At 35.8% G+C, this 23241-nt stretch overlaps 2 protein-coding genes across 2 annotated transcripts; both read left to right on the top strand.

Annotated features, from left to right (window-relative positions):
* The first annotated feature begins 6647 nt into the window (after nucleotides 1-6647).
* On the top strand, nucleotides 6648-10019 carry LOC110378816 (zinc carboxypeptidase-like). The gene is made up of 7 exons (XM_049848917.2): nucleotides 6648-6990; nucleotides 7439-7602; nucleotides 7984-8210; nucleotides 8473-8560; nucleotides 8748-8950; nucleotides 9424-9508; nucleotides 9792-10019. Exons 1-7 carry the CDS (start codon nucleotides 6704-6706, stop codon nucleotides 9983-9985), a joined length of 1248 nt encoding a protein of 415 aa, XP_049704874.2. The 5' UTR covers nucleotides 6648-6703; the 3' UTR covers nucleotides 9986-10019.
* Nucleotides 10020-11170: 1151 nt separating this feature from the next.
* On the top strand, nucleotides 11171-20289 carry LOC110378814 (zinc carboxypeptidase A 1). The gene is made up of 12 exons (XM_049848928.2): nucleotides 11171-11508; nucleotides 11973-12363; nucleotides 12796-12880; nucleotides 14172-14374; nucleotides 15325-15409; nucleotides 15789-15986; nucleotides 17468-17627; nucleotides 17841-18231; nucleotides 18308-18392; nucleotides 18540-18742; nucleotides 19457-19541; nucleotides 19865-20289. The coding sequence occupies exons 1-12, from the start codon at nucleotides 11219-11221 to the stop codon at nucleotides 20128-20130; spliced, it is 2442 nt and encodes an 813-aa protein (XP_049704885.2). The 5' UTR covers nucleotides 11171-11218; the 3' UTR covers nucleotides 20131-20289.
* The last annotated feature ends 2952 nt before the right edge of the window (nucleotides 20290-23241 follow it).

Below are 23241 nucleotides of genomic sequence, written 5' to 3'. Positions count from 1 at the left end.
ATTAATAACGACAATGAAGATGATAACTAAAAGTTCCCAACTTACACCACAAGAAAAAACGGCAAACGCCGACCGAACAAGACAAAGAGAATTATTAGAAGATGAAGTCAACCGTATTATTGTGGCAGGAGACGTGCCTGATAAATGTACTATGTAATTTACACTTCAAGTTTGTGTCATTGTTTTACATGTTTCAGACGTGGCGTGTGATGGAAATAAATGTGAGTCTAAATAATTTATATGGTGGCAGACTATTTAAGGAAAACTAACTAGAGATTTTGCAATTAGAGCTAGTCTGGATGGGGGAATTGACTTAATTATTATTTTAGTGGTCTTACTAAGAGTTTATGTAGAAATAATACTAGAACTAGAAATTGTTTTCGTTATATGAGATTGCTAAATTAATTAAAATGTGTAAATAAATAAACGTAAAGTATAGACATAGATGAGTCATAAAAGGTTACAAAAGTAGGTAATCACAGTTTCGACGTGGCTGTATAGGTAAACTGATTAACAGGTAGGCAATTGTTTATCATAAATGAAATTATGGGAATCCTAATTTGCTAAGTGTTATCATTGGGGCACATCTTTATTCCTACCAACAAAATGTATTTATGTGTATTTTATTTTGGGAATACACAATACACACTAACTTTTTAGGTACTTTTAAAATCGAACGTTTTCCGAATTCCAATAGCTTAGGGATATTTTACATTGACGTCGCAATTCTTAGTTATAAAGAAAAGGTGTTCTAATCTCTAAATAAGAACAATATTTTATCTCTATAAGTAAGGGCCGTTTTTCATAAAATTCAATAAAGAAAAACTGAATAATTATTAATTCGGTTCGACAAATTCTTTCCTCAAAATAACCAACTATAAAATTCGAGTAGATATCTGAAGCATGAAAATAATGAGTTTGAACTTTTGCTTCGATCTCAAACATTTTTGAATTTAGGGTACAATATGCATTACTAATAGTTTTATTTTTTGGCGCTGTCTTTAAAAACCAAATATTTGAAGGCACAATTAAAATTAATTATTCATTATGAACTATAAAATATTTTCACTGTAAAGTCCCAACCAGCAAAAGTTAGTTGTGTAGAAGGCCATAGAACGTTTTGTAAAAACTAATCGATGGTCAAATAAAAGGCCAAAGAAGGTGCACCTACAAAGAAAGTGGCGCAATTATATCTCCATTCAGTCTTAAAGTACAACTATAACGATATCAGGCATGACAATTTGGGCCCGTTGCAGTTGATGTAACAGTAACGCAATCTCTATTTGGTGACATACAAGCCACAGCAACACTACTAAACACTTTTTAAGAACTGTAGAAGAGTTCATGAATCCATTACAATATTCATCATTCATTCATTTTACATTCGTTCACTCTGCTCCAGTGGCTCAGTGTTTTATTTAGAAGAGAAATAAAAGATAAATCAGAAGAGACGAGGAGACCGTGGTAAGTTAGATATTATTTTGTAATCGAATTATTCGTCTCTAACGGGGAAAATGACGTGCGCCTGTAATTTTACTGATAAACTATGTATGGGTTTACGACAATATTTGAATGCCCCCTTCGAATTAATGAGCTTTAACTAAAATAATTACGAATGTTAAGTCATAAACATACTTCCAGCTTCCTAAACTCTATTATAGTACTCGTTATCATAGATATTACAACCACCATTACATGAAATTAGGGTTCCTTTTGAGCTTGTTTCTTTGTTTTGTTGTTTGTCCTTATTCCATAATGTGATGAATACTTTTTATTAAACTTATAAAAATACCACGTCAGAAAATATGGGTTTATACTATACAGCTGCAGGTACTACGACGTCAGAGTTATACTTTTTCGTTATTATTTAATACTCTGAGGTTGTCAATTTTTTTTTAATTAGCTTGTGTTGTCCCACTGCTGGGCAAAGGCCTCCCCCAAAGGTTGTCAATATAGTGTTGTTTTTTTTCTTTTTCAGTGTAATGTTCTGCAAAATGGTAGTCATTATAGACATCGATAAGTTTTTGACTCGTGACGATTTCAAGCTACTTGCAGAAGTGGAATGGCCGCGGGAAATTACACATTTTCTGTTAAATAAGAATTGTGTTAACTGTGGTTTACATACCAATTCATCTTTACCAAGGCACTTCATCATGCGCAAAAAATATATGATATCTTTACCAAGCTTCATTTTTTTCTGGTGTCGGGGCTGCGGTATTATGTCTATTTATGACCACTACATCCCTGATGAATGTTATTATTGTGTTTAATTATTCTACCTATTGGCTAAAACTTCGCACTACAAATCCATTAGGTATTTTACTATTTATTAATTATAGAAAAAATAAATTAAATAAATATCTCTTATTAATTACGTTGTTTTGAAGTTTTGAAGGCGAGGGTCTTCTTGCGCCTGTACGACTGGCGCGAGGAGGCTCAGCGCCGGGGAGAAACCCCGTTGCCGCGGCAAGTTGTCGCGCAGCGGGCGGAGCTCCGGCGCGATCTCATGGTGGCCTGGAGGGAGCGACTGTCGCAACCCAGTGCAGGGCACGCCACCATCGTGGCGGTAAGTCCCCTCTTTGAGGAGTGGCTCGGGAGGAGTCACGGCGCCCTCACGTACCGCATGACGCAGGTCCTCACCGGACACGGTTGTTTCGGGAGGTACCTGCACCGCATCGGTCGTGAGGAGGCGCCCGGGTGTCACCATTGTGCGGACAGCCCCGAGGACACGGTGGACCACACAGTCCAGGTGTGCCCCGCATGGGAAGGGCACCGCCGGGTCCTCGTCGAGGCTTTGGGCGGCGGCGACCTCTCGCGTCCGGCCCTGGTTCAGGCCATGGTCCGGGGCGAGAGGGAATGGGATGCCGTCGCCTCCTTCTGCGAAGCGGTCATGCTCGAGAAGGAGGAGGCGGAACGCCAGAGAGTTCGCACCTCTCATCCCGGCCGCCGCGCTGGACCAGGTAGACACCATGGGCGCCGGGTGTCGCGAGATGACTCCCGGCCACCGTAGGCGTGGGTCTGTGGGCGGTGAGTTCGGGTGGCTCATCGTCCCTCTGTCTTTCTAGACGACAGACCCGTGTCGACGGCGCGCGTTGTTCCACGCGCTCCTCAAAGAGATGTCAGCAACCCAGCGGGCCCAGCAGGGCAAGGCCTGCCGGGGCTGCGGGTTGTTCGAAAGAGATACCACGGCCCTGGTACATAAAAGGCCTATGACGGAACACGACGATTTTAGTCAGTAAGAGTCTGACACTCCCTCACCGTTGCTAACCCACAGCGGGAGGGGTCATTTGATGATTTTACGTCGCTAAAAAAAAAGGTTTCCTCAAGATGTTTTCCTTCACCTTTTTTATCAGCCATTGGTGTTCAAGATATACTTAGAAAGTGCATACAAACTTAGAAAAGTTGCATTGGTACTTGCCTGACCTGAAAAACTGTCACATCTAGAATCAATGTAACCATTTGAATAATTCTCCATTTCTTCATTGACGTGAACTATATTTTGTACGGAACCATTTTCTATAATTGGGTCTTCAAAAAATATTGGTTGTCGCATTAATTACGCTGAATCAAAACGTCAATATTGTTGTAGAAGAGCGATAGAAGTGCCTTTACGAAACTGAATTAGCATTTAAAAGCATTGCTAGCCTGCTTTTATACACAGTAATAATGTTTTAAAAGAGATAAGAGCTCCGTTATACTACTATTGTGTAATAGAGGGACTATAATAGTTATAAAAAAACAATACTCTTCTAAAAAAGTGTCTTTGTGATAAGTTTATCACTACAACTATAACGAGCGTTAACAACCTTATATATGGCTATTAAGCTACATAAATATAATTTGAAACTCAGTTATATCACCAAATCACTCTGTTGTAGACTTTTTGTGCCTACTATAGTACCATGTACTGTAACGACGATCTAAAATGTCTCAATATCACAATATCGTCCTATTCTTGAGTTGTCATCTCTACTACAACGAAAGACACATTATAGTTCGTTTCGAACCTTTATTGCGCAAATCAGGCGCATTAGGGCGACAGTAAACACTGTTATAAAGTTCTATCGTTGTATACTAGTAACAATGGAGGTTGCTATAACGCCTGACTATTACAGCTATATAATGTTGTGAAGTAAACCTTTACATCAATTCTTAATAGGTCGTTTTTGCTGTATAAACTTATAAAGCCAAAATGTGTTGTCAAACGCTTTTACACAACAATCAGTCACCACCGAATCCTTTATACATCGTTCACCCAGCTTTTTTGAGATATAAGGTTTGGTTATAGGGCAAAATTGTTGGTTGGGGTGTTCGTTATAATTCTTGGAATGAAAATTTTCATTGTGTGGCACAAAATCGTAATAATTTATGATTTATCCTGCAATTAAATTCAACAATAGCCACTGTCAATAGGTATTAAAAATGTATTTTTGAAATAAAATAAATGTAAAAGATCTCGAGACCCACCATTTCCAAATAATTTGAACTTGAAAGATCTGATCACTTTTCTTGGTTTCACAGAAAGCTGATATTAGAATTTATCATTTTCAGCAAGTTTCTTCTGAGTCATTACAATAAAATTCACCAAAACCATTTGTAGGACTGATTCTATGAAATACAAAAGGTAAAGAAAATACAATTTAAAAGTCGAAATCGTGAGATTGTTTCCAAATACAGACTTGGAAGTTTATTCAGAAAATAATGATTACAAATACAGTCGCAAAGTTTAATAAAGTTTCAGTAATTCTAGACTCTGTTATAGGAATTTGATATTGAAGAGAAATGCTAGAAGCTTTTGATGATGTAGAACCAAATTTAGATTTAGACGACAATGTAGCTCAAACACGTGTAAATGTAAATAGTCACTTTAAAGAGCATGATTTCATTCCATTTCGCAACGAGTTAACGCAATCTACCCACAATCCAACAGAAGCTTAGAGCATTTCACCTACTGGAGACGCAGTGCCATTGGATCTTAGAGGAAGGCCATAAGAGCGCCGCTCATACATACACGCTAATACCGACGTTCATGGTTTCAAGTTCCAGCGTGTATTTGTCAATTTTGTCGGGTTTAAGTGCAACAATATGGTTGAAAATTCACTAGCGAGCTAGCACTATTTGATGCCTTACCTTTCTTAGGACCTTACGCCTAATTTGTCAGATATTTTCGCATAAATATTGGTGCTCATGGCGCATGGTGCTTCCAGTTGGATGAAGTCTCTTAGTACGTAGGTGTTACAGCCCAGAATTATTACAACAGCCACCGCAGAATTATATAGTGATGTTTAATTCGGTTCTAAAACGGGTTTTAGTTCATTTGCTTCGTGTACAAAACACATTACTTCAGTTTCAACCGACGGATCGAGCGTGCAATAATTATGCGGTTTAAGCGGTGGATTTAACTTCGTTGTGGTTGTGTGGGTAGACGGGCGAGAACAGTATTCCATACTTATCTTGAATTTAGATCAGTATTGCTGTTGAAGATTTGTCAAACTGCAGGCAAAAGTATAAAGAAATTTTAAACAACATATAAGTCGGCTAATGAGGAAGACCCTCTCCGATAGGCGTTTGAATTTGTTAGATTTTTGCTAGTTTTCATCTTGATGGTTCATTTGAAATGTTTGTAAATCATTATCGTATGAAGCGCTGCATTTTTCTGTTTCATTTGGTTAGTCTTTTTTGGGTTACTTGTCATTTCATTGCGATTTGGCAAAAGGTACAGCTTGCATGTTAGCCTTGAGCATATTCATACCTGTAATAAATCATCTCCAAACTTTATAAAATCCAGCTCCAAAAAACAACACCTTCCCAAAAAACCGCACCATTTTTCAAAACCACCCAAAGACAAATCCGAACAATTTAAATTCTCATTTACAATATGTCACTTAGTCGCCCGTCTGCACCTCAAAACTTGCAGTAGAAAGTGAACTGGCCAGCGACGCTCGACGCTCGAAGACAAATGACATCTACAACGGAGGAACTATTAATCACAATTAGCTATGACCACGCCATGTAGTCGCCCGTCTGCAACTTTGTCGTATTACTTTATGAAGTGTTAATTTTGGAGTAAATAAATGTGAGTCTTGCTGTTTGGATGGTAATTAAGTTGAGACTGCAGTTGTATTGGAGTTTAATAAGCTGAGGTAAGATGGTAATGTAATATTGTGTTTAAAGGGAATAATGTTTGTAGGTGTTGAGCTGATGGATGCGGTAGTGAGTCGGAAAAGGATCTTATTAGATTCTATTTCAGATTTGAGTTCATTGCTGGATTCCGCTTTGGATAACCTACATGAAGAACTGATTTAGATAGATCGTTTAAGATTACTAACCAAACTACAAAACTGGGTTAATTCCTATATTTCCTATAAATTCTAATTACCATGACATCTTTAATTCATTTGTTTGAAATTATTTGAGAATTTTATCTCAAGTGTCGTCACTTATTAACGATATCGATGCTAATCAGATAAATTATATCATTTCACAAACGATTAAACGACCAACTTCGATAAGATATTTAGGCATACATTATCGGTGGCATTAATTTACAAAGTGATCAGAGTAAATTGAACTTTATTGCTATAGCATAAGACACTAATTTCAAATGTAGGGATAACAGAATTAAACGCGTTGATGATAAATACATAATTTGTAATTGAAATTCTTTCAGTTGACTTCTAATGTGAATAGGTAGGAATTAAAAATGATTTTAAAACTAATTTTATTTAGTGTTTTAGCTATAATAGTTAGTGCAGAAAAAGTGAGATATGACAACTATGCGTTGTACAAAGTGAATCCTGAAACTGAGGAACAATTGAAGTTCCTAAAGGACTTGTATGAGAAGAATGAAGAATATGACTTCTGGAAGGCCCCTAGTCATGTTGGAGAATACGTGAGCTTAGTTTCTCCACCGGAATTGAAAGAAGAGCTAGAACATTCTTTGAAGAAACGCAGCATATACTCTGAGATTACATTAAACAATTTGCAAGAGTAAGTATAATTATTGTGCGTATAATGAGTTATCGCTGCATTGTTTTTCTGTTTTATTGATGTACTAGCTATTCCCCGCGGTTCCAATCGCTTTCCGAGGGAGATATTCTCATCACTCAGATAAAAAAAGCATATGTTTTTCTCAGGTTCTATACTATAGCATTAACAAAATCAATGTTTTCACTTTGTTAAGTTAGTTCATAATTATGATGAATTTGTTATTTTCAGATCTACTTATACAACTTATAAATAATATTCACATTTCCAATTATAAAGTTTTGGCACTTTGACATCTTCTGAAACTAAAAAAATCGAGTTGTTAAATCTTGTAAACGGATTTTCATAATTCAATTCATTTGTTAGTTGAAAAAAAGCTGTGTCGTTTTGAATCCATTTAGTTTTTTAGTAAATACCTAGTTTAATATTATGTTTTATATCTATATTTCAGAGCATTTGACGCCCAGCTCTACAGCAGAAGAAAGCGTGATACTAGAGAAGGATTATACTGGACCAACTACCAAACAATTGATGAAATCTATGGATGGTTCTCTGATTTAGAAAGAAACAATAGCAATGTTGTCAGTGTTGTTACTATTGGACAGACTCATGAAGGTATTTTTTTTAATGAGTTCAAAAAGTTTCGCAACTAGCTTTGCACCTACAGTCTCATCATGTGCTTACATCCATATAAAAAGTAGCCTGACCTCTATTGTTCTACTGATGCATAAGCTATGTTACTGACAAGTTTCATCGAATTCCATTCCGGCGTTTTGTCTGTGAAAAACTAATAAACCTATTCAGACGGTCACAAATTTTCGCCTCTATAATGGCTATAGTACATTGCCATATTCTTGTGTTATTATTTCGAATTAGAAACCAGTTTTATCGTTCTGTTTTCGAAATTATTGCGAAGATATCTCAATGTCGCATTGAGAAAGAAAGACGCTTAACAATATAAGGCAAGCTTGAATTTACCATACATATACTTTCTAGGTAGAAACATCACTGGAATCAAAATATCCCGCGGCTCTGGTGACCGAGTATTCTTCTTGCAAGCCGGAGAGCTTGGCGCTGATTGGCTCTCTCCCGTAATCTTGACTTACATAGCCAACGAGCTGATCTTCAGCAATGACCCTGAAATTAAAGCTGCAGCCGAAGACTTTACTTGGTACATCTTTCCGCTGACCAATCCTGATGGCTTCCAATTCTCTCAAGATTCGGTAGGTTTATTTGGTTAACTATTAATTGATGATCATCTTACAAGCTTTCTTTCAAACTATGGCAATTGAAACAAGGACAATGTGCATTATATGATATCATTTGTATATGTATAATATATCTCATATACTTTATCCTACATTCTAACTTATATGTGGTGAACTAGATTTCTACAACGTCCCACAGAGACTTACTAATTTCATAAAAAAATAGTTTTTTTTGTTGTTGTTCCACGCTAAACATTTTTCTTACTCATTTCTATAGGTCAGACTTTGGATGAAAAACAGAAGGCCAATCAGTACAGGCGTCATTGGAGTAGATTTGTCTAAAAACTGGAATTCTCAATGGGGAGGTAAGACATAAAACTCACAACATTAATGGTATATTCAGTTTGATTCTAGGTAGAAGAACTATATAACGAAGAAAAATAGAATAGAACATACTCCAAAAGCAGTTTGCCATATGAAATCTTGCGATTCAAGAAGATGTTTTTCTTCTATACTTGTCAGATCTCAGTTATAAATCTATTTTGTTTTCAGTGAGCGGTGGCAGTCACTCACCTTCAGCATCCAACTTCATTGGTGAAGGACCGTTTTCTGAACCAGAGACCAGACAACTATCCAACTTCATTGATAGTGTCAGTTCGAAGCTTACTGCTTTTCTATCATTCCGCTCTTTTGGACAACGGTTCCTCATTCCTTTTGCGCACTCCAATGATCCAATTTACAATTACAATGAAATGGTGAGTTTTCTGTATTATTTTTATGTTATTTTTAACATTCATACCTTTGTGGGTTTTCTTGAACTTTCACAAAGCAGCTCGTAGTCTGGAAGTTGGTGATTGATTCACCCGTGCATCGGAGAGCACGTAAATGTCGGTCCTGCGCCTGATCTCTTTCCGGTCGTGTCGGATTGCCGTCCCATCGGGTTATGAGAGTGAAGGAATAGGGAGTGCACCTGTGTCTGCGCAAATGCTCGTGCACTATAATATGTCCTGCGCAGCTAGCTGATCTCTTTAAATGAGAACAGCCGCCGTGGCCGAAATCGGCCGTGGACGCCATTATGTATGTTATTCCCACGTTATTCCTAACTCCAGGTAACTGCCTCAAAGGCCCTGCTTGTAACAAAAATTGTTGCATCCACTCATATTTAACTACTAGTCATACTTTATTCGATCAGGTTGTAGTTTTTAACTATGTTTATCGTCTTTTACAGGTAACAATCGGGAGAAGAGCAATGGGCTCCTTAGCAGTTCGCTATAACACGCAATATCTTGTTGGAACTTCAAAAGCCGTGCATGGTAAGATAATAATTATATTAACTATCTCTTCCGTGTCTAGACACAATAATATGAAATCTTACAAAAACACTACTTAGATTGATCTAATTGATCTCGTGCAGAGTTGGCAGTTTGCAATGAATGAAGGTCCCATGATAGGTCTTCATTCATTGCACATTTTAGAAAGGCCTAAGTCTAGGTTTAATCCAAGATCAACAGCACTCACTGGATTCTTAGCTCAAAGTCTCCTGCCCATCATCCCTCTTTTCTTCTTCTTTACTCAAATCCTCTTCTTCTCTTTCAGATGGTGCAACAGGATCCATAACAGACTGGGTGAAATACCGCTACAGGCCACGCATCGCTGCTACCTACATGCTCAGGGATACCGGCAACTCTGGTTTCTCCTTGCCTGTCAACCAGATCACACCTACTGCTGAAGAGACCCTGGACTCTCTTCTAGCTATCATTAGGGAAGCTAAGTTCATTAACGTTCTGTAAATGTGGTTTGTTAATAAAATCTGTTTTTATGATATTCTTTAGTTTTTCTTTTAAATCTTAAAATAGCAACTGGATCTATTTGGCACATATCTTCTTCTTTTGTTTAATGCCCAGTTTCACTCACGACATAGTCAACCGTTTTTTGGGGTTCTGTGCCCAAAGGGTAAACCGGGACCCTATTGTTTTCACTCCACTGTCCGTTCGTCCGTCCGCCCGTCTATCACCAGGCTGTATCCCATGAACCGTGATAGTTAGAGAGTTGAAATTTTTACAGATGATGTATTTCTGTTGCCGCTATAACAACAAATACGGAAAATTAGAATGCAATAAATATTTTGGGGGGCTACCATACAACAAACGTGATTTTTTTGCACATTTTCTAAACAATAGTAGGGAACCCTTCGTGCGCGTTTCCGACTCGCACTTGGCCGGTTTTTATCTTGATACAACTGTGTACTTGTAACAACTGTGTATATATGAATATTGATGATAAAAAATTATGTCTAGGTGTCATGAAAAGAAAACTTATGTCTAGGTATGTTGTTGGTAAACTTGGACTTTGGAGATTGTACTTAACTGTTTGAGAAAACCAAACATTTTACACAGACTATATCAATATTGAATTCCCAAAAACAAACTTGTTGAAACATTATAGCGCAATACACAAACATTGCATAAAATTCTGATAAGTAATTGGTTATCAAATTGACCGCAATATAACGCTAGTTAAAAGATCTCGCAATAAAGATATATTAAGATAAGTTAAACGAGCTAATACATTTATGGGGATTTTTGTTTACTTTGGCTGCTGTAAACCGTTCATAGAAAACATGATTCCTGAGGATTTTCAGATTTGCTGTATTGTTCAAAAGTGTCCCTGGATTGCAAGGGAAAAATAATGGAATACTTTGAGACAGTACAAATCTGTTACTCTCTCCCGCAGGACCCAAAACAAGAAGAATCATTGAATAGAATTTAAACTATGAAGTTTTTCTCATTTTAAAATAGATACAGTACTCAGTGGTACTCAGTGGCTAAGCAAGTCTGAGATTCATATCAGATACCTACATTACGATCTGATCAAATTTATGATCCCATACTTTATCTATTACTAATATCACACTCATAAAATTTTACTACCATTATAATGCTTAACAACATCATATAGTTGTACTGTCTAACTCCATATTTTACTTATTTAGATACAGTTGCTGGTCCGGTGGACATCAAAAAATGTCGTTAAAAATAATTCCAATAATTTCAATTTTAATATTAAGTGTAGCTAGTGAACCTTTCCGATTTGATAATTATACTTTATACAAAGTTCTACCGAAGAATTTGGAAGAAATTAAATTACTTGAAGATTTGCAAAATTCTGGAGCTGATTTTGATTTTTGGGATGATCCAGTACCGACTGCTGATTATATCAACGTTTTGTCTAAGCCTGAATTAAAGAATGATCTTGAAGGATTTTTGGCAGCTCAAGGAATTGATTTCGTAGTTACTCTGCCAAACATTCAAGAGTAAGTACTGAGTTTTATATTCCTGTTTTTTGAAGCGAAACAATGACTATGAATAAAAAATGTACGAAACAATACGGTTAGTTTGACAATGTTTGAACAGAATTTGCATAAAATTAAGTTACAGCGGGTGGGTATGTGACGCATGTATATTTCACCAGTTTTTTTATTCTAATAAAAGAAACATTTGAGCCGCACGGGACTAGAATCCGTTACACAATTGCCGAGTGCTTTATTCTATTTGAAATATTTTCATATACTGTTTGTGCGTAAGTCTGACTCATTAGTTTAATTAAGGAAAAAATAAATTCGGTTTCATAATTTGCAAGTCATTTAAATATTTAATCAATACTATACTACTCCGTGAGACTGACAATCGCCCTAAATTCCTGCGAAGGTCAGACAATTACGATATCAATCTGATTGCACACTTCAATGACTACACCAAAAACCACCGATCTTTCCAGATTAATAGACAAGGAAAAGAAGAAACGTTATACAAGGAGCAATGTCAAAACCATGAAATGGGATGACTATTATACTTTAGAAGACATATACGATTGGCTTGATGATCTCGCTAAAGTATTTCCTGACGTAGTTTCAACTATAGTCGGTGGAACGTCCCATGAAGGCCGTATTATCAAAGGAGTTAAGATTTCCCATGGGCCTGGTCGTAGAGCCGTTTTTATAGAAAGTGGTATCCATGCTAGGGAATGGATTGCACCAGCTACAGCTAATTACGTGATTAATCAGCTTCTGTATAGTAATGATGAGGAAACTAAGGCAGCTGCACGTGAATTTGATTGGTATATCTTTCCTGTGACCAATCCTGATGGTTATATTTGGACGCATGTTGGAGTAAGTATTTTTCTTATAATTTATTTATTGTTAAACATATAAATTACATTTTTGAATTTTAATAATAAAATACATTAAAAAATAAGTAATATAAAAAAATATATAATAATGACGTAAGTATTATTATTAAATGTTTTTTCATACAAGCTAGCCTAAAGCGCATTGCGTGTGATTGACAAATGAGTTTCATGTTAGGTCTACCAAAATTGTATTATCCATCAATTTTGTCAATGAATAAACAATGGTTAGCTACGCACTCAAAGTATCGCTATAGGGCAAAAATATTATTAATACATATTTTTGACTAGAGTACGCTGATTTTTTTCTAAGTGTTGGTATTTATTTTCAAAAATAACTTTAAAATATTAGCACATAGGTTTCCTCAATATTGTGCAATATTTTTATAATAATGGAAGTTTTGATAATTTTCAGTACAGGCTATGGCGTAAGAACAGACGTAAATTCGGTGATGAATACGGCGTGGATCTCAACAGAAACTGGAACGATAATTGGTTAGGTGAGTATTTTTCTTTAATTATTCAATAAAGTTTGGTACCCAAATAATAAATTAATTAAACTATTGTACACCGAGAACAAAAGCTTAGGTGCCAACTAAGGATGAAATATAATCACTTGTGAAAAAAATTTAAGCTTATTCGACACCATTTTCTGTGAAGGTATTGAAAAAACACTACGGTAACCTTTACTCTAAGTAACAAATAACACATCTCAAAAACTACAGCCGGCACAGAATATTCTAGAAAAGTACCAACAAACAACAAAGTTCGACTTCGCCCTACTTCGAAAAAAGAATAAAATTCTTTACATTAAAACTCATAAATATAATAATCAAAATTTATTTAGGCTCTAGACACACGGACTGCATTTCAACTGCAAATTGCAGTTCAAGGGCAGTTTGAATGCAGTTGACAATAGAACTGCAAATCAACTTCAGAACACGACTGCACGCCGACTGCAATTCAACTGCAATCGGACTGCACGTTTGATTTGCAGTTGAAATTCAGTCCGTCTATCTAGAGCCTTAGTTCTTACCCAGTGTCAAAATAGCTATCGACACTTTCGTGCGAATAGCTGTTCAAAAATTTAATATAAAAAAAATGCGATGGGCTAGCCATTAGCAGTTTGCGCTGACACGAACAATGTTCGCGGCGATCGTATACTTTCCGACGTAACGAAACCATAGCGACTTCTAACTCGATGCCAACGCCATCTATCGAAGATACGATCCAACTTGCGCGCCTTAGAAATTGGTTGAAGAAATTTTTTGTTTATTTTTAGGTTTAATGGTTGTGGTTTTTTTTTTGTATTGTGGAAAAAATATTTGCTCATTTTTTTGTACGTTTTTACTTCCGAAAATTGAAAGTTAGATGTCTTAGGAGATGATGCGTGACTAAGACTTGGGTACTACGCAGTATAAAGAAAACATATTACAAAGATAATGTTTATTTTTCAATTGAATTCATTTATTCGTGAACATACTAGGTACAAGTATTATAGAAAAATAAATGTCCATTATGTATTACCCTTTGATGGTGTACAAACAGTAACCTCTTACATTCAAATATATATTTAACGCCAAAAAATTATATCAGGATAAGTTTATTATTTAAGATATTTTTTTTATGTAAATATAAATTTAGTCTATTTTAAAATAATAATGTACAGATTTTATTGAAAAATAAATTCCATAATTAGATATTTTTGTAATTATATAGGTGCTCTAAACTTGTTCTTGTAAATTAGTGTTTTTTTTTTTTAACCATAACATTATTTTTTTCTTTTTATAGTGATAGGAGCCAGCTCAAATCCTGCCAGCAACACTTACGCCGGTCCTGGTCCATTTTCTGAGATGGAAACCAGAACTTTAGCCACATACATAGCGAATATGGCCGATAAAATAGACTTGTATTTATCTTTCCACTCTTCGGGACAAATTCTTTTGCTGCCTTTCGGAAACACTACTGAACCGTTGGCTAATTATTATGATGCTGTAAGTAGAGAACTTATATATTTTGTAACCTAGAATAGGTGTATATTTATTTTATTTTACTTCTTTTCATCGTCAGCTACAGTATCTATACCTTGAAATATCAATGGGTATTTATATAATAGGTTCATACAAGGCTTTTTCCCAACTATGTTAAGGTCGGCTTCCAGTCTAACCGGATTCAGCTGAGTACCAGTGCTTTACAAGGAGCGACTGCCTATCTGACCTCCTCAACCCAGTTTCCCAGGCAACATGTATTTTTTTTGAGTCTAAGCTAATATTATTGTAACCAGCCAGTTATTTACACTGTTTGACACACAAAAGAGATTCCATTTGAAAATCCAGGTTACATTGATACACTCCATGGATATATTCTTGAATACAGAATCAGTTACAAATTGCACTCTGATTCTCAGAAATATATCTGAAATGGCAGTATCGTGTGACAATGGAATATTTGTATTTTGTGGAAATGAGATCAATATACCTATGTAGCAATAAGTTTTACTATAAAGTGGTATTGATTTCAGTAGGTACTAGAGACTATAATTATGTCTGATGAGATGAATTATAATTTTTATTCACAACGAATTGTTAACCCGGATTAAAGTAGCCTATGTCCTTTATCAGGTTTTAAGCTATCTACATAATGTACCAAACTCCGTTTGAATCGGTTACGTAGTTCGGGCCCTGGTACATAAAAGGCCTATTACGGAACACGACGGTTTTTAGTCAGTAAGAGTCTGACACTCCCTCACTGCTGCTAAACCACAGTGGGAGGGGTCAATTGATGATTTTTGACGTCGTTAAAAAAAAGTCGGTTACGTAGTTTTGGCGTAAAAGCGTAACGTAAAGACAGAGTGATTAATTGAACGTACAAATTAATAGAAAATTTACGATTATGTAGTCGGTGAACTTTGGCTTTGTTAATACTAATTTATTTGATGTTTCAGATGAAGATTGGTAGACGTGCTTTGGGAGCATTGGCGTTCAGACATGGAACGCAGTACACTATAGGCAATATTGCTGAAGCTATTTGTAAGTACCTATTATAATAATTAATGATAATTTTAAAGGTGATAGTGATTATCATGAACATGTTTATTTATGTTAGCAGTTGATAATACATTCACCTTTCCCAAATACAAACTTTGACGTTCATAATATTATTATTAGGGATCAATGAGGGTTAGTGATTTCAAACATGACCAGGTTTGCTCGAGATGTTTCCTTTCACCTTTAATCAGTAATTTTTGTCCAAGATATATTTAGAATCTACCGACATAAAACATAGAAAAGTTTCATTGATACTGGCATCGAACCCACACTCATAGTTGTGAGCTTGGTGCTTGGTGAAGATCACCATGACTCTCTTGACATGATCTTACCTTACTCAAAAGACTTACTACCTTTACAGACTTTGCAGCAGGAACAAGCGTAGACTGGGTAAAGGAACATCTGAAAGTACCTCTAACATACTGCTATGAGCTTCGAGACCGAGGCGTCTACGGCCATCTGCTCCCACCAGACCAGATCTTACCAACTGGAGAAGAAACTATGGATTCTATTATCGAGATGGTGTGGCAAGCCAAGAGATTTGGTTACATGAAAGCTAGTAACGCCACTGCTTTGAAATTTTCTGTTCTTATTTATTTGGCTGTTATTGTGAAATTATTCTTCTAGGTGGGATATTAAGGCCGTAAATTCAATGCTCTTATTGCAATTTCTTATTTGGGGTTAGCACAGAATTTATCAAAATACCCGGATTAATGCGTGTGCAATCTGATAGATATTTTGTGTTTGATGTTGATTTGTTTTTATTAATTAAAGTTTTGTTATTTAATTGTTTCGTTTAATGACAAAAGAAGTGACCTTTGTCGAATAATCGGATAATAACTATGTGACAACTAGACTATATTCATCATCATTGTCATATTATTTTGCTGTGACTAGGATACTTTATCATTAAAAGGAACAGATACAGAATCATGGCCAGATTTCTGGCATTACAATGACGTTTTATGACTTTATTTCCCATAGCTTCGTTAATAAGCTAGGAAACAATAAATACGACATTTGTTTAATTAGCACTGCAATAATTGGAACCTATATAAACAAGAATAATTACGCATGTCTGGTCTTACTTCCCGACGTCCTAGGATTCACACTGGCCGTGATAAAAGCTGGGTCACTTACCCAATAAATAACTCAAAACATGAAATAACCTATTATTCTGTGTATTATTTCGAATATAACATGTGACTATGGATTTTATTGCCTTTATTTTATGGATGCTATAAAACAGTCCGATGTTATATCGCCTTCAAAAGATATCATGTCTGGAGATTATGAAAATTTTGATTATCAGAATTATACCGATTTCAATTCTAAACATAATAAGGAAAATTTGCATGTTTGTATGTTATCTGAAACTACTAACAAGACCGTAGAAATATCGTAGAAGATAAGAACATTTATAATCAATGAACTGCAACTCATATGCAGGGTATGTCTCGTATGCATAGGCAATGTTACAAAAGCAATTGAAGTTAATTTCAAAAGTCTAGATGATGAAGATATTAACAATGGAATTTCAATAGAAAGGTTAAATCAAATGGTAAATATACTTGAAGTTGACATAGTTGTGGAGTATCACTAACCCCATTATGATTAGATGTTAAGTATATTATGACGCAAAGGTAGACAGGTATGCATTGCAATCATTATTGAGTATCTAATAAATTATAATTGGGAAAGATAATTTTGATATCTGTATTGCTATCAACAATGGATTTATGTACAAGATCAATTATATGCGGTATTTCGATATCGACTTTTCGAATAGTGTTATAAACGTTTTTATCTTATTGAGCGTTAATTCACGTTGACTTGATAAGTTATTATTTATTAGTGCGGGCAAAGCAAACAATTGGACGTCTCGAATTTGAGACATTATTTTTTCAAAAATGTTGAAGTTACTATTTTTATGTTTAGTTTTAACTTTACCGAGTATTTTTAGTGACAAAATTCGTTTTGATAACTACACCTTGTACAGAGTTTTTCCAAAAAATGAGAATCAAGTTCAGCTACTTCGAGGTTTGCAAGACAGTGATCCTAGGTTCGATTTCTGGACAGAACCTAGTGCTTTGGTCAATAATGTAGATGTTTTGTCCAGTCCTGAACATAAAAGTGAATTTGAAAGTTTATTGAAAGCTTATAATGTGGAGTTTGTTATATCAAATCCCAATATTCAAGAGTAAGTATGACGGACGATCATAATTTGTATGTATTTAGAAACATGTTAAAAATATTATATCTTAAACTAAAATAGACTAAAACAACAATTTATTGATAATTTTGATCTAAATAAGTTTTCGAACAATAAAAAAGTGTTGATTGGGGGAATCGATCAACAATAATCTACCACTTGAGCCAATCTCGAAGTTAATTAGGTCTATCATTTTTCTAGAGCAATAGACAGAGAACCAGTCAAAACTTACACCCAAAGAAACCTCAGAAGCATGACATGGAATTCCTACTACGACTTAGATGGCATTAATCACTGGATCGATGATCTAGCTATATCTTACCCAAGTATAGTAACCATTCTAAAAGGTGGTACGACTTACGAAGGCCGTGAAATCAAAGGCTTGAAAATATCCCACGGTGAAGGCAGAAGAATAATCTTCTTGGAAGGAGGAATCCACTCAAGGGAATGGATATCACCAGCTACAGTTAACTTTATCACTAATGAGCTACTTACTAGTAATGATGAAGAAACAATTGCTGCAGCTAGAGATTTTGATTGGTATATCTTCCCAGTAACTAATCCTGACGGCTATATTTGGACTCATACAGTGGTAAAATATTTTGGCCTTCTAGATACTGGAGTGATTTTATTTGATTTGTGTGTTGATGGTACTTGTTCATTTGCAGAATAGGATGTGGCGCAAGAATAGAAGACCGGTTGGCAACCATGTCGGTATCGATTTGAACAGAAACTGGAATAATAACTGGCTTGGTAAGTATACATAGTTATCATGTCGAAGATAAAAATGACTTTGTAAATTAGGAACCTCATCATATTTAGTCTTATCTTCTGGACCCTGATCTAATTTGAAGTAGAAAGGCTAACTATTTATAATCTTAATGATATCTCTGTCAACAGTTGTTGGTGCAAGCAGCAATCCAGCGCTAGATACCTATGCAGGTCTTGGACCATTCTCAGAACCGGAGACCAGATCCCTATCAACGTTCATAGAATCTATTGGAGACAAGATTGATATGTACCTTTCCTTCCACTCGTACAGTCAGCTGTTGATGTTGCCTTTTGGAAATACTACTGAACCTTTGGCTAACTATGAAGACGCTGTAAGTTGGACTTGATAATACCTATTGAAGTAATCAGTCACAGCTACACGCTATATCCTCGGACTCGAGATAGGGATGACGATGATGATTCATCATCTGCCTAGCCTTTTCCCAAACTATGTTGGGTTCAGCTTTCAGTGTATCCAGATACAGTTGAATACCAGAGTTCTACAAGGAGCGACTGCCTTTCTGAACTCCTCAGTCCAGTTACCCGGGCAACCCAATCAATACCCTAGCTAAGACTGTTTGTCAGACCTACTGGCTTTTGACTACCCTTAACGACTGATAAAGATGTTCATATGATAGCCAGGACCTGCAGTTTATCATGTCATTTCGGTTTATCGTTCCATTCGAAACATGGAAGAACACGTTATGTCGTGTCGTAATGATGATGATTATTTGTTTAAATGGGGAAACGTTAAACGGTTTTCTATAATCCATATGATGGAATTTTGGACATAATACGATAATGGTATTTAGGGTAATCAGGCGCCTGAAGATTGGCGTTATCTTGATGTACTGGTTTTACCAATATGCAATTCACATATTAGATTTTTATGTAATCGCGTGATGGAAAATATGTTCAATAATCATAAATTCCAATTTATATCAAAATTCACTTTTCCCATGAAGTTTTGTTTCGTAGTTAATGAGGATATCGTAAACAGACAGACAGTCACTGATAAAGCTAAGTTTGTGTAATACTTTTTTCAGATGAAGATTGGTAGGCGTGCTATGGGTGCTTTGTCGGTCAGATATGGTACTAGCTATGAAACTGGAAACATCGCTGAAGTTATCTGTAAGTATTTTAACAGGATTTTGAGTAATCGTTCTGTTAATTATTATGGTATTTATCGAATAATATTTATTGACAATAAACGAAACAACAGTGAACAGTTTAACAAAAGTGAAGAGTATGTTTATTTGGTTAAACGTGCTTATCACAGAAACTACTAGTACAATTAAATAAATTATTTCAGTACTTATCAGATAACTCATCTATCAAGGAATTCTATAGACTCCTCTTTTCCAAGTTCTTTCTAGATGTTGGCAAAATCACGGGTAACAAAATTGGCTTGTATTAAATGTACTTAATGCCTAATTTATTTCTGCCTTTTACAGACCAAGCATCTGGTGGCAGCGTAGACTGGGTAAAAGAACGCCTCAAAGTTCCTCTAGTCTACTGCTACGAGCTTCGAGATAACGGCACCCACGGGTTCATTCTACCAGAAGACCAGATTCTATCGAATAACTTGGAAGTCATGGACTCGATACTGGAACTTATATTGCAAGCTAGAAGATTTGGGTATATGAGCAGTGGAAATATTGCTAATTCTTCTGTGGTTTTAATCTCTATGGCATTGTTAGCTAAGTTATTGCAAGACTAATTTATTAAGTATCCATGTTGTTTATTATTGTTAAATAAATGAAATTTTCTTTTGTATTTTATTTTTGGATCAACACAATAATTGTGTAATATTAAAACTACATAGCCTAATTAAATTGAATGACTATTAAAAATTTAAATGAATAAATCATTGAAACCATTTAAAGTTTAAACCATTTATTTATACACAGACACGTTACATTAACATAAATGTTCTTCACTTCAGAAGGAAGAAAGATACAAAAATTTACCACATTTAATAAACCATAGGCCACATTAACCGATCGATTTAAGTTTTAATCCACATCACACACCCACAATTTACTCCATTCAATTGTTATCCACAATTTACTCCATTCAAATAAAAAAGATCCTTTAAATACTGCATACTGTATACGGCAATAAACAAAACTACCTATTATTATATGGTACATAAAAGTAAGCGAGAAGGAACTGCTATTGAGTGAGACTGTAGAACACCATGTGAAGACTTAGCCGCCGGCCATTAGGCTATATGAGAGCGCGGTCAGCTAGCTAGGAAGGGGTCATGTGAGAGGTCGCCGTTAACAACTAAAAACAAATGAAAATCGCAAATAAAGGTGAGTTCAAAGTTTATTGCCCATTATTTGATATTAAAGAAAAGTAGTATAACTTCATATTTATACTCAACTAGCGACCCGCCCCGGCTTCGCACGGGATAACAGTGTTTCCCCACTATTTAATGTATGTTACTATACATATAAACCTTACTCTTTAATCAATCTAGGTATCTTTTAAAAAAAACCGCATGTAAATCGGTTGCGTAGTTTTGAAGATATAAGCGTACAAAGGGACGTAGGGACAGAAAAAGCAATTTTGTTTTATACTATGTAGTGATAAAGGCATCCAGACCGTACACCACACTCTTCCAGATTCCATAAAGACTGCTGTAGTAAAAGTCTCCTAAAATCCACACAGTGATTTCGGTTCGACATGACCCGGGAATCAAATCAGATATAGTAAACAATAGTAGACGAGCTTGGGAACCACTAGACAAATGACATAATCCACATAACTTTCTAACATTGCAATTTAGGTTATTTTATATAGGTACCTAACTAGCACACCTAAAACTCAATACCATAAATTCATCTAACACCAAACTATTTCAATCCTACAATTCAATCGAAAAACCAAACTTCAAAACTTAAATTAAAACGCATAAATTGTTCACTCTGGCATAATCCGTGCGAGACACGAAGTAAGGAAAAATGAGCGGAGGTGCCGTATCGCAGCTAGATCAGGTGCCTTCTGCTGGGTCAAATCGTACGGTAGGCATGAAAGAAACGATCAGTTATGAGCGAACTAAAGAGGCGTTCGGGTTCCTTAAATTTCTGGGCGTATAAGGGCGAAGACATTAAGGTTCCTCGTGCACCGTACAACTACATTTCTGACCGACTTAAAAAAGGAGGAGGTTGTCAATTCGACAACTATGCTTATCATTTAATAGCCAAAAATAAAAAACTTTTACAAAAAAATAGAACTGACTTCCAAAAACACTAAAAAGACAATAAATAGCTAATTTTAAGTGCATCCTCCTAGAAGTAGGTGGCAAAATAAACTTAGGTCATCCATTAGACACCATCCATTTTGGAAGTCGATTCCATTTTTTTGGCGCGCTACTTTCTTAAAAGAATTTCTGTTATGGCACCTCCGCTAGCAATTTTGTTCTCCATGGTACCAGACCTCGGGTCTCCGCGTATCGCGATCTAGCTCTTTGAGCCTGAAGCCAGTAGGAAGTGCAGGAGGAATCCTGCAACCTTTGTGCGGATAAATTTATAAGCCAACTGCGGGATATAGGTATGTGTAGCTCTGTGTGGTGTTAGAAATTTCCCCTTTGAGAAAATTGGCTGTGGTCTGCTTGAATTAAAAGTATTTTGTTTGTATAGTGGGTGGGTATTTGTGTCTATGTTCTGAAACTCGAAGATTATGATCTTTGAAAACGTTATCATGCTCCTTCAATGATCCCCAATTTATATGTTCTCTTCTTCTATTCTGTTTTGTCTGCCGTCTGAATACATACCTACATACATCCTTAAAAAACTTAAGCTTTTAATATTATTAGTAGAATTACCACATACAGGATTAAATTACACAGGAAACAGCGAATTACCGATTTCTGGAAAGCACGACATCACATTTAGTGAAAATTTCATATTCGAGGAAATCGGTAATGAAACTGAGTTCACACAAATTTTCTTCGAAAATCAACACCAGCATCTGTAAACACCAAAATACCATTACAGGTATTTTATTTTAAATCATAGATTACGCACATAGTTATCGGCCAGGTCTGTATCTATATTATTAATAGCTGTTCCCCGCAGTTCAACCAGCATCATGACGGAACTACTTACCGCTCCCGGATAAGTAGATATATTCTTGGATGAATGGGATATCTAATACAATGTGATTTTTCCAAATCGGACAATGATGGCTGAGATTAGCGCGTTCACACAAACAAGCTCTTCAGTTTTATCATATTAGTATACATTCACATAAGAATAACACAAGCTACTTCTTACCCATATACGAAAAGAAGTGTCCTCAGAACGCCGATTAACCATCGAGAAACACCTCCTAAAACTCGGCTTGCAAACCCTAAAACGGTCGAGGTATTTCCCAAAAACTTCGCAATAGGACTTTGCAAAAAAGGCCAACAATAGGGCAAGGTATGTATGTATAGACTGGCAGATTGATTGGCTCTGGACGGATATTGCTGCCACCTGCCAGACTGAATTGATTGGTCATCGAGATTCTGTGATATCGACACTGGTATTGTTTGCTCTTTTCGTCAGCATTTTAGGGTTATGTTTCTAGAAGCTGTAGCTAGATTAGTCTTTGGATTTACCCAAATTAGTATGTCATAAGAGTTGGTGCAGAATTGATCACTCAAATTGATCATCCAAAGGCAAGTATTCGTTGTTGGTCACCTACTAGATATTTTATAGTTTGTAATTCGTTGTTTTTTTCTTTAGTGGTGTCCTGTCAATAGATATTAATTTTTGATAGGCAATATACAATAAAATATAAATTACCAAAGTATATTGCAAATATAAACCACGAATAATAA

Source organism: Helicoverpa armigera, chromosome 20 (assembly GCF_030705265.1).
Source record: "Helicoverpa armigera isolate CAAS_96S chromosome 20, ASM3070526v1, whole genome shotgun sequence".
Lineage (NCBI taxonomy): Eukaryota > Metazoa > Arthropoda > Insecta > Lepidoptera > Noctuidae > Helicoverpa > Helicoverpa armigera.
Note: the sequence above shows the minus strand (reverse complement) of the source record. Positions and strands in the feature narration are given on the sequence as shown.

Coding starts and splice junctions, on each gene's coding strand:
- LOC110378814 (XM_049848928.2), top strand. CDS start 11,219: ATGTCGTTAAAAATAATTCCAATAATTTCAATTTTAATATTAAGTGTA. Junction 12,364..12,795: donor ATATTTGGACGCATGTTGGA/GTAAGTATTTTT, acceptor GATAATTTTCAG/TACAGGCTATGGCGTAAGAA. Junction 14,375..15,324: donor TGGCTAATTATTATGATGCT/GTAAGTAGAGAA, acceptor TTGATGTTTCAG/ATGAAGATTGGTAGACGTGC.
- LOC110378816 (XM_049848917.2), top strand. CDS start 6,704: ATGATTTTAAAACTAATTTTATTTAGTGTTTTAGCTATAATAGTTAGT. Junction 8,211..8,472: donor TCCAATTCTCTCAAGATTCG/GTAGGTTTATTT, acceptor TCATTTCTATAG/GTCAGACTTTGGATGAAAAA. Junction 8,951..9,423: donor TTTACAATTACAATGAAATG/GTGAGTTTTCTG, acceptor CGTCTTTTACAG/GTAACAATCGGGAGAAGAGC.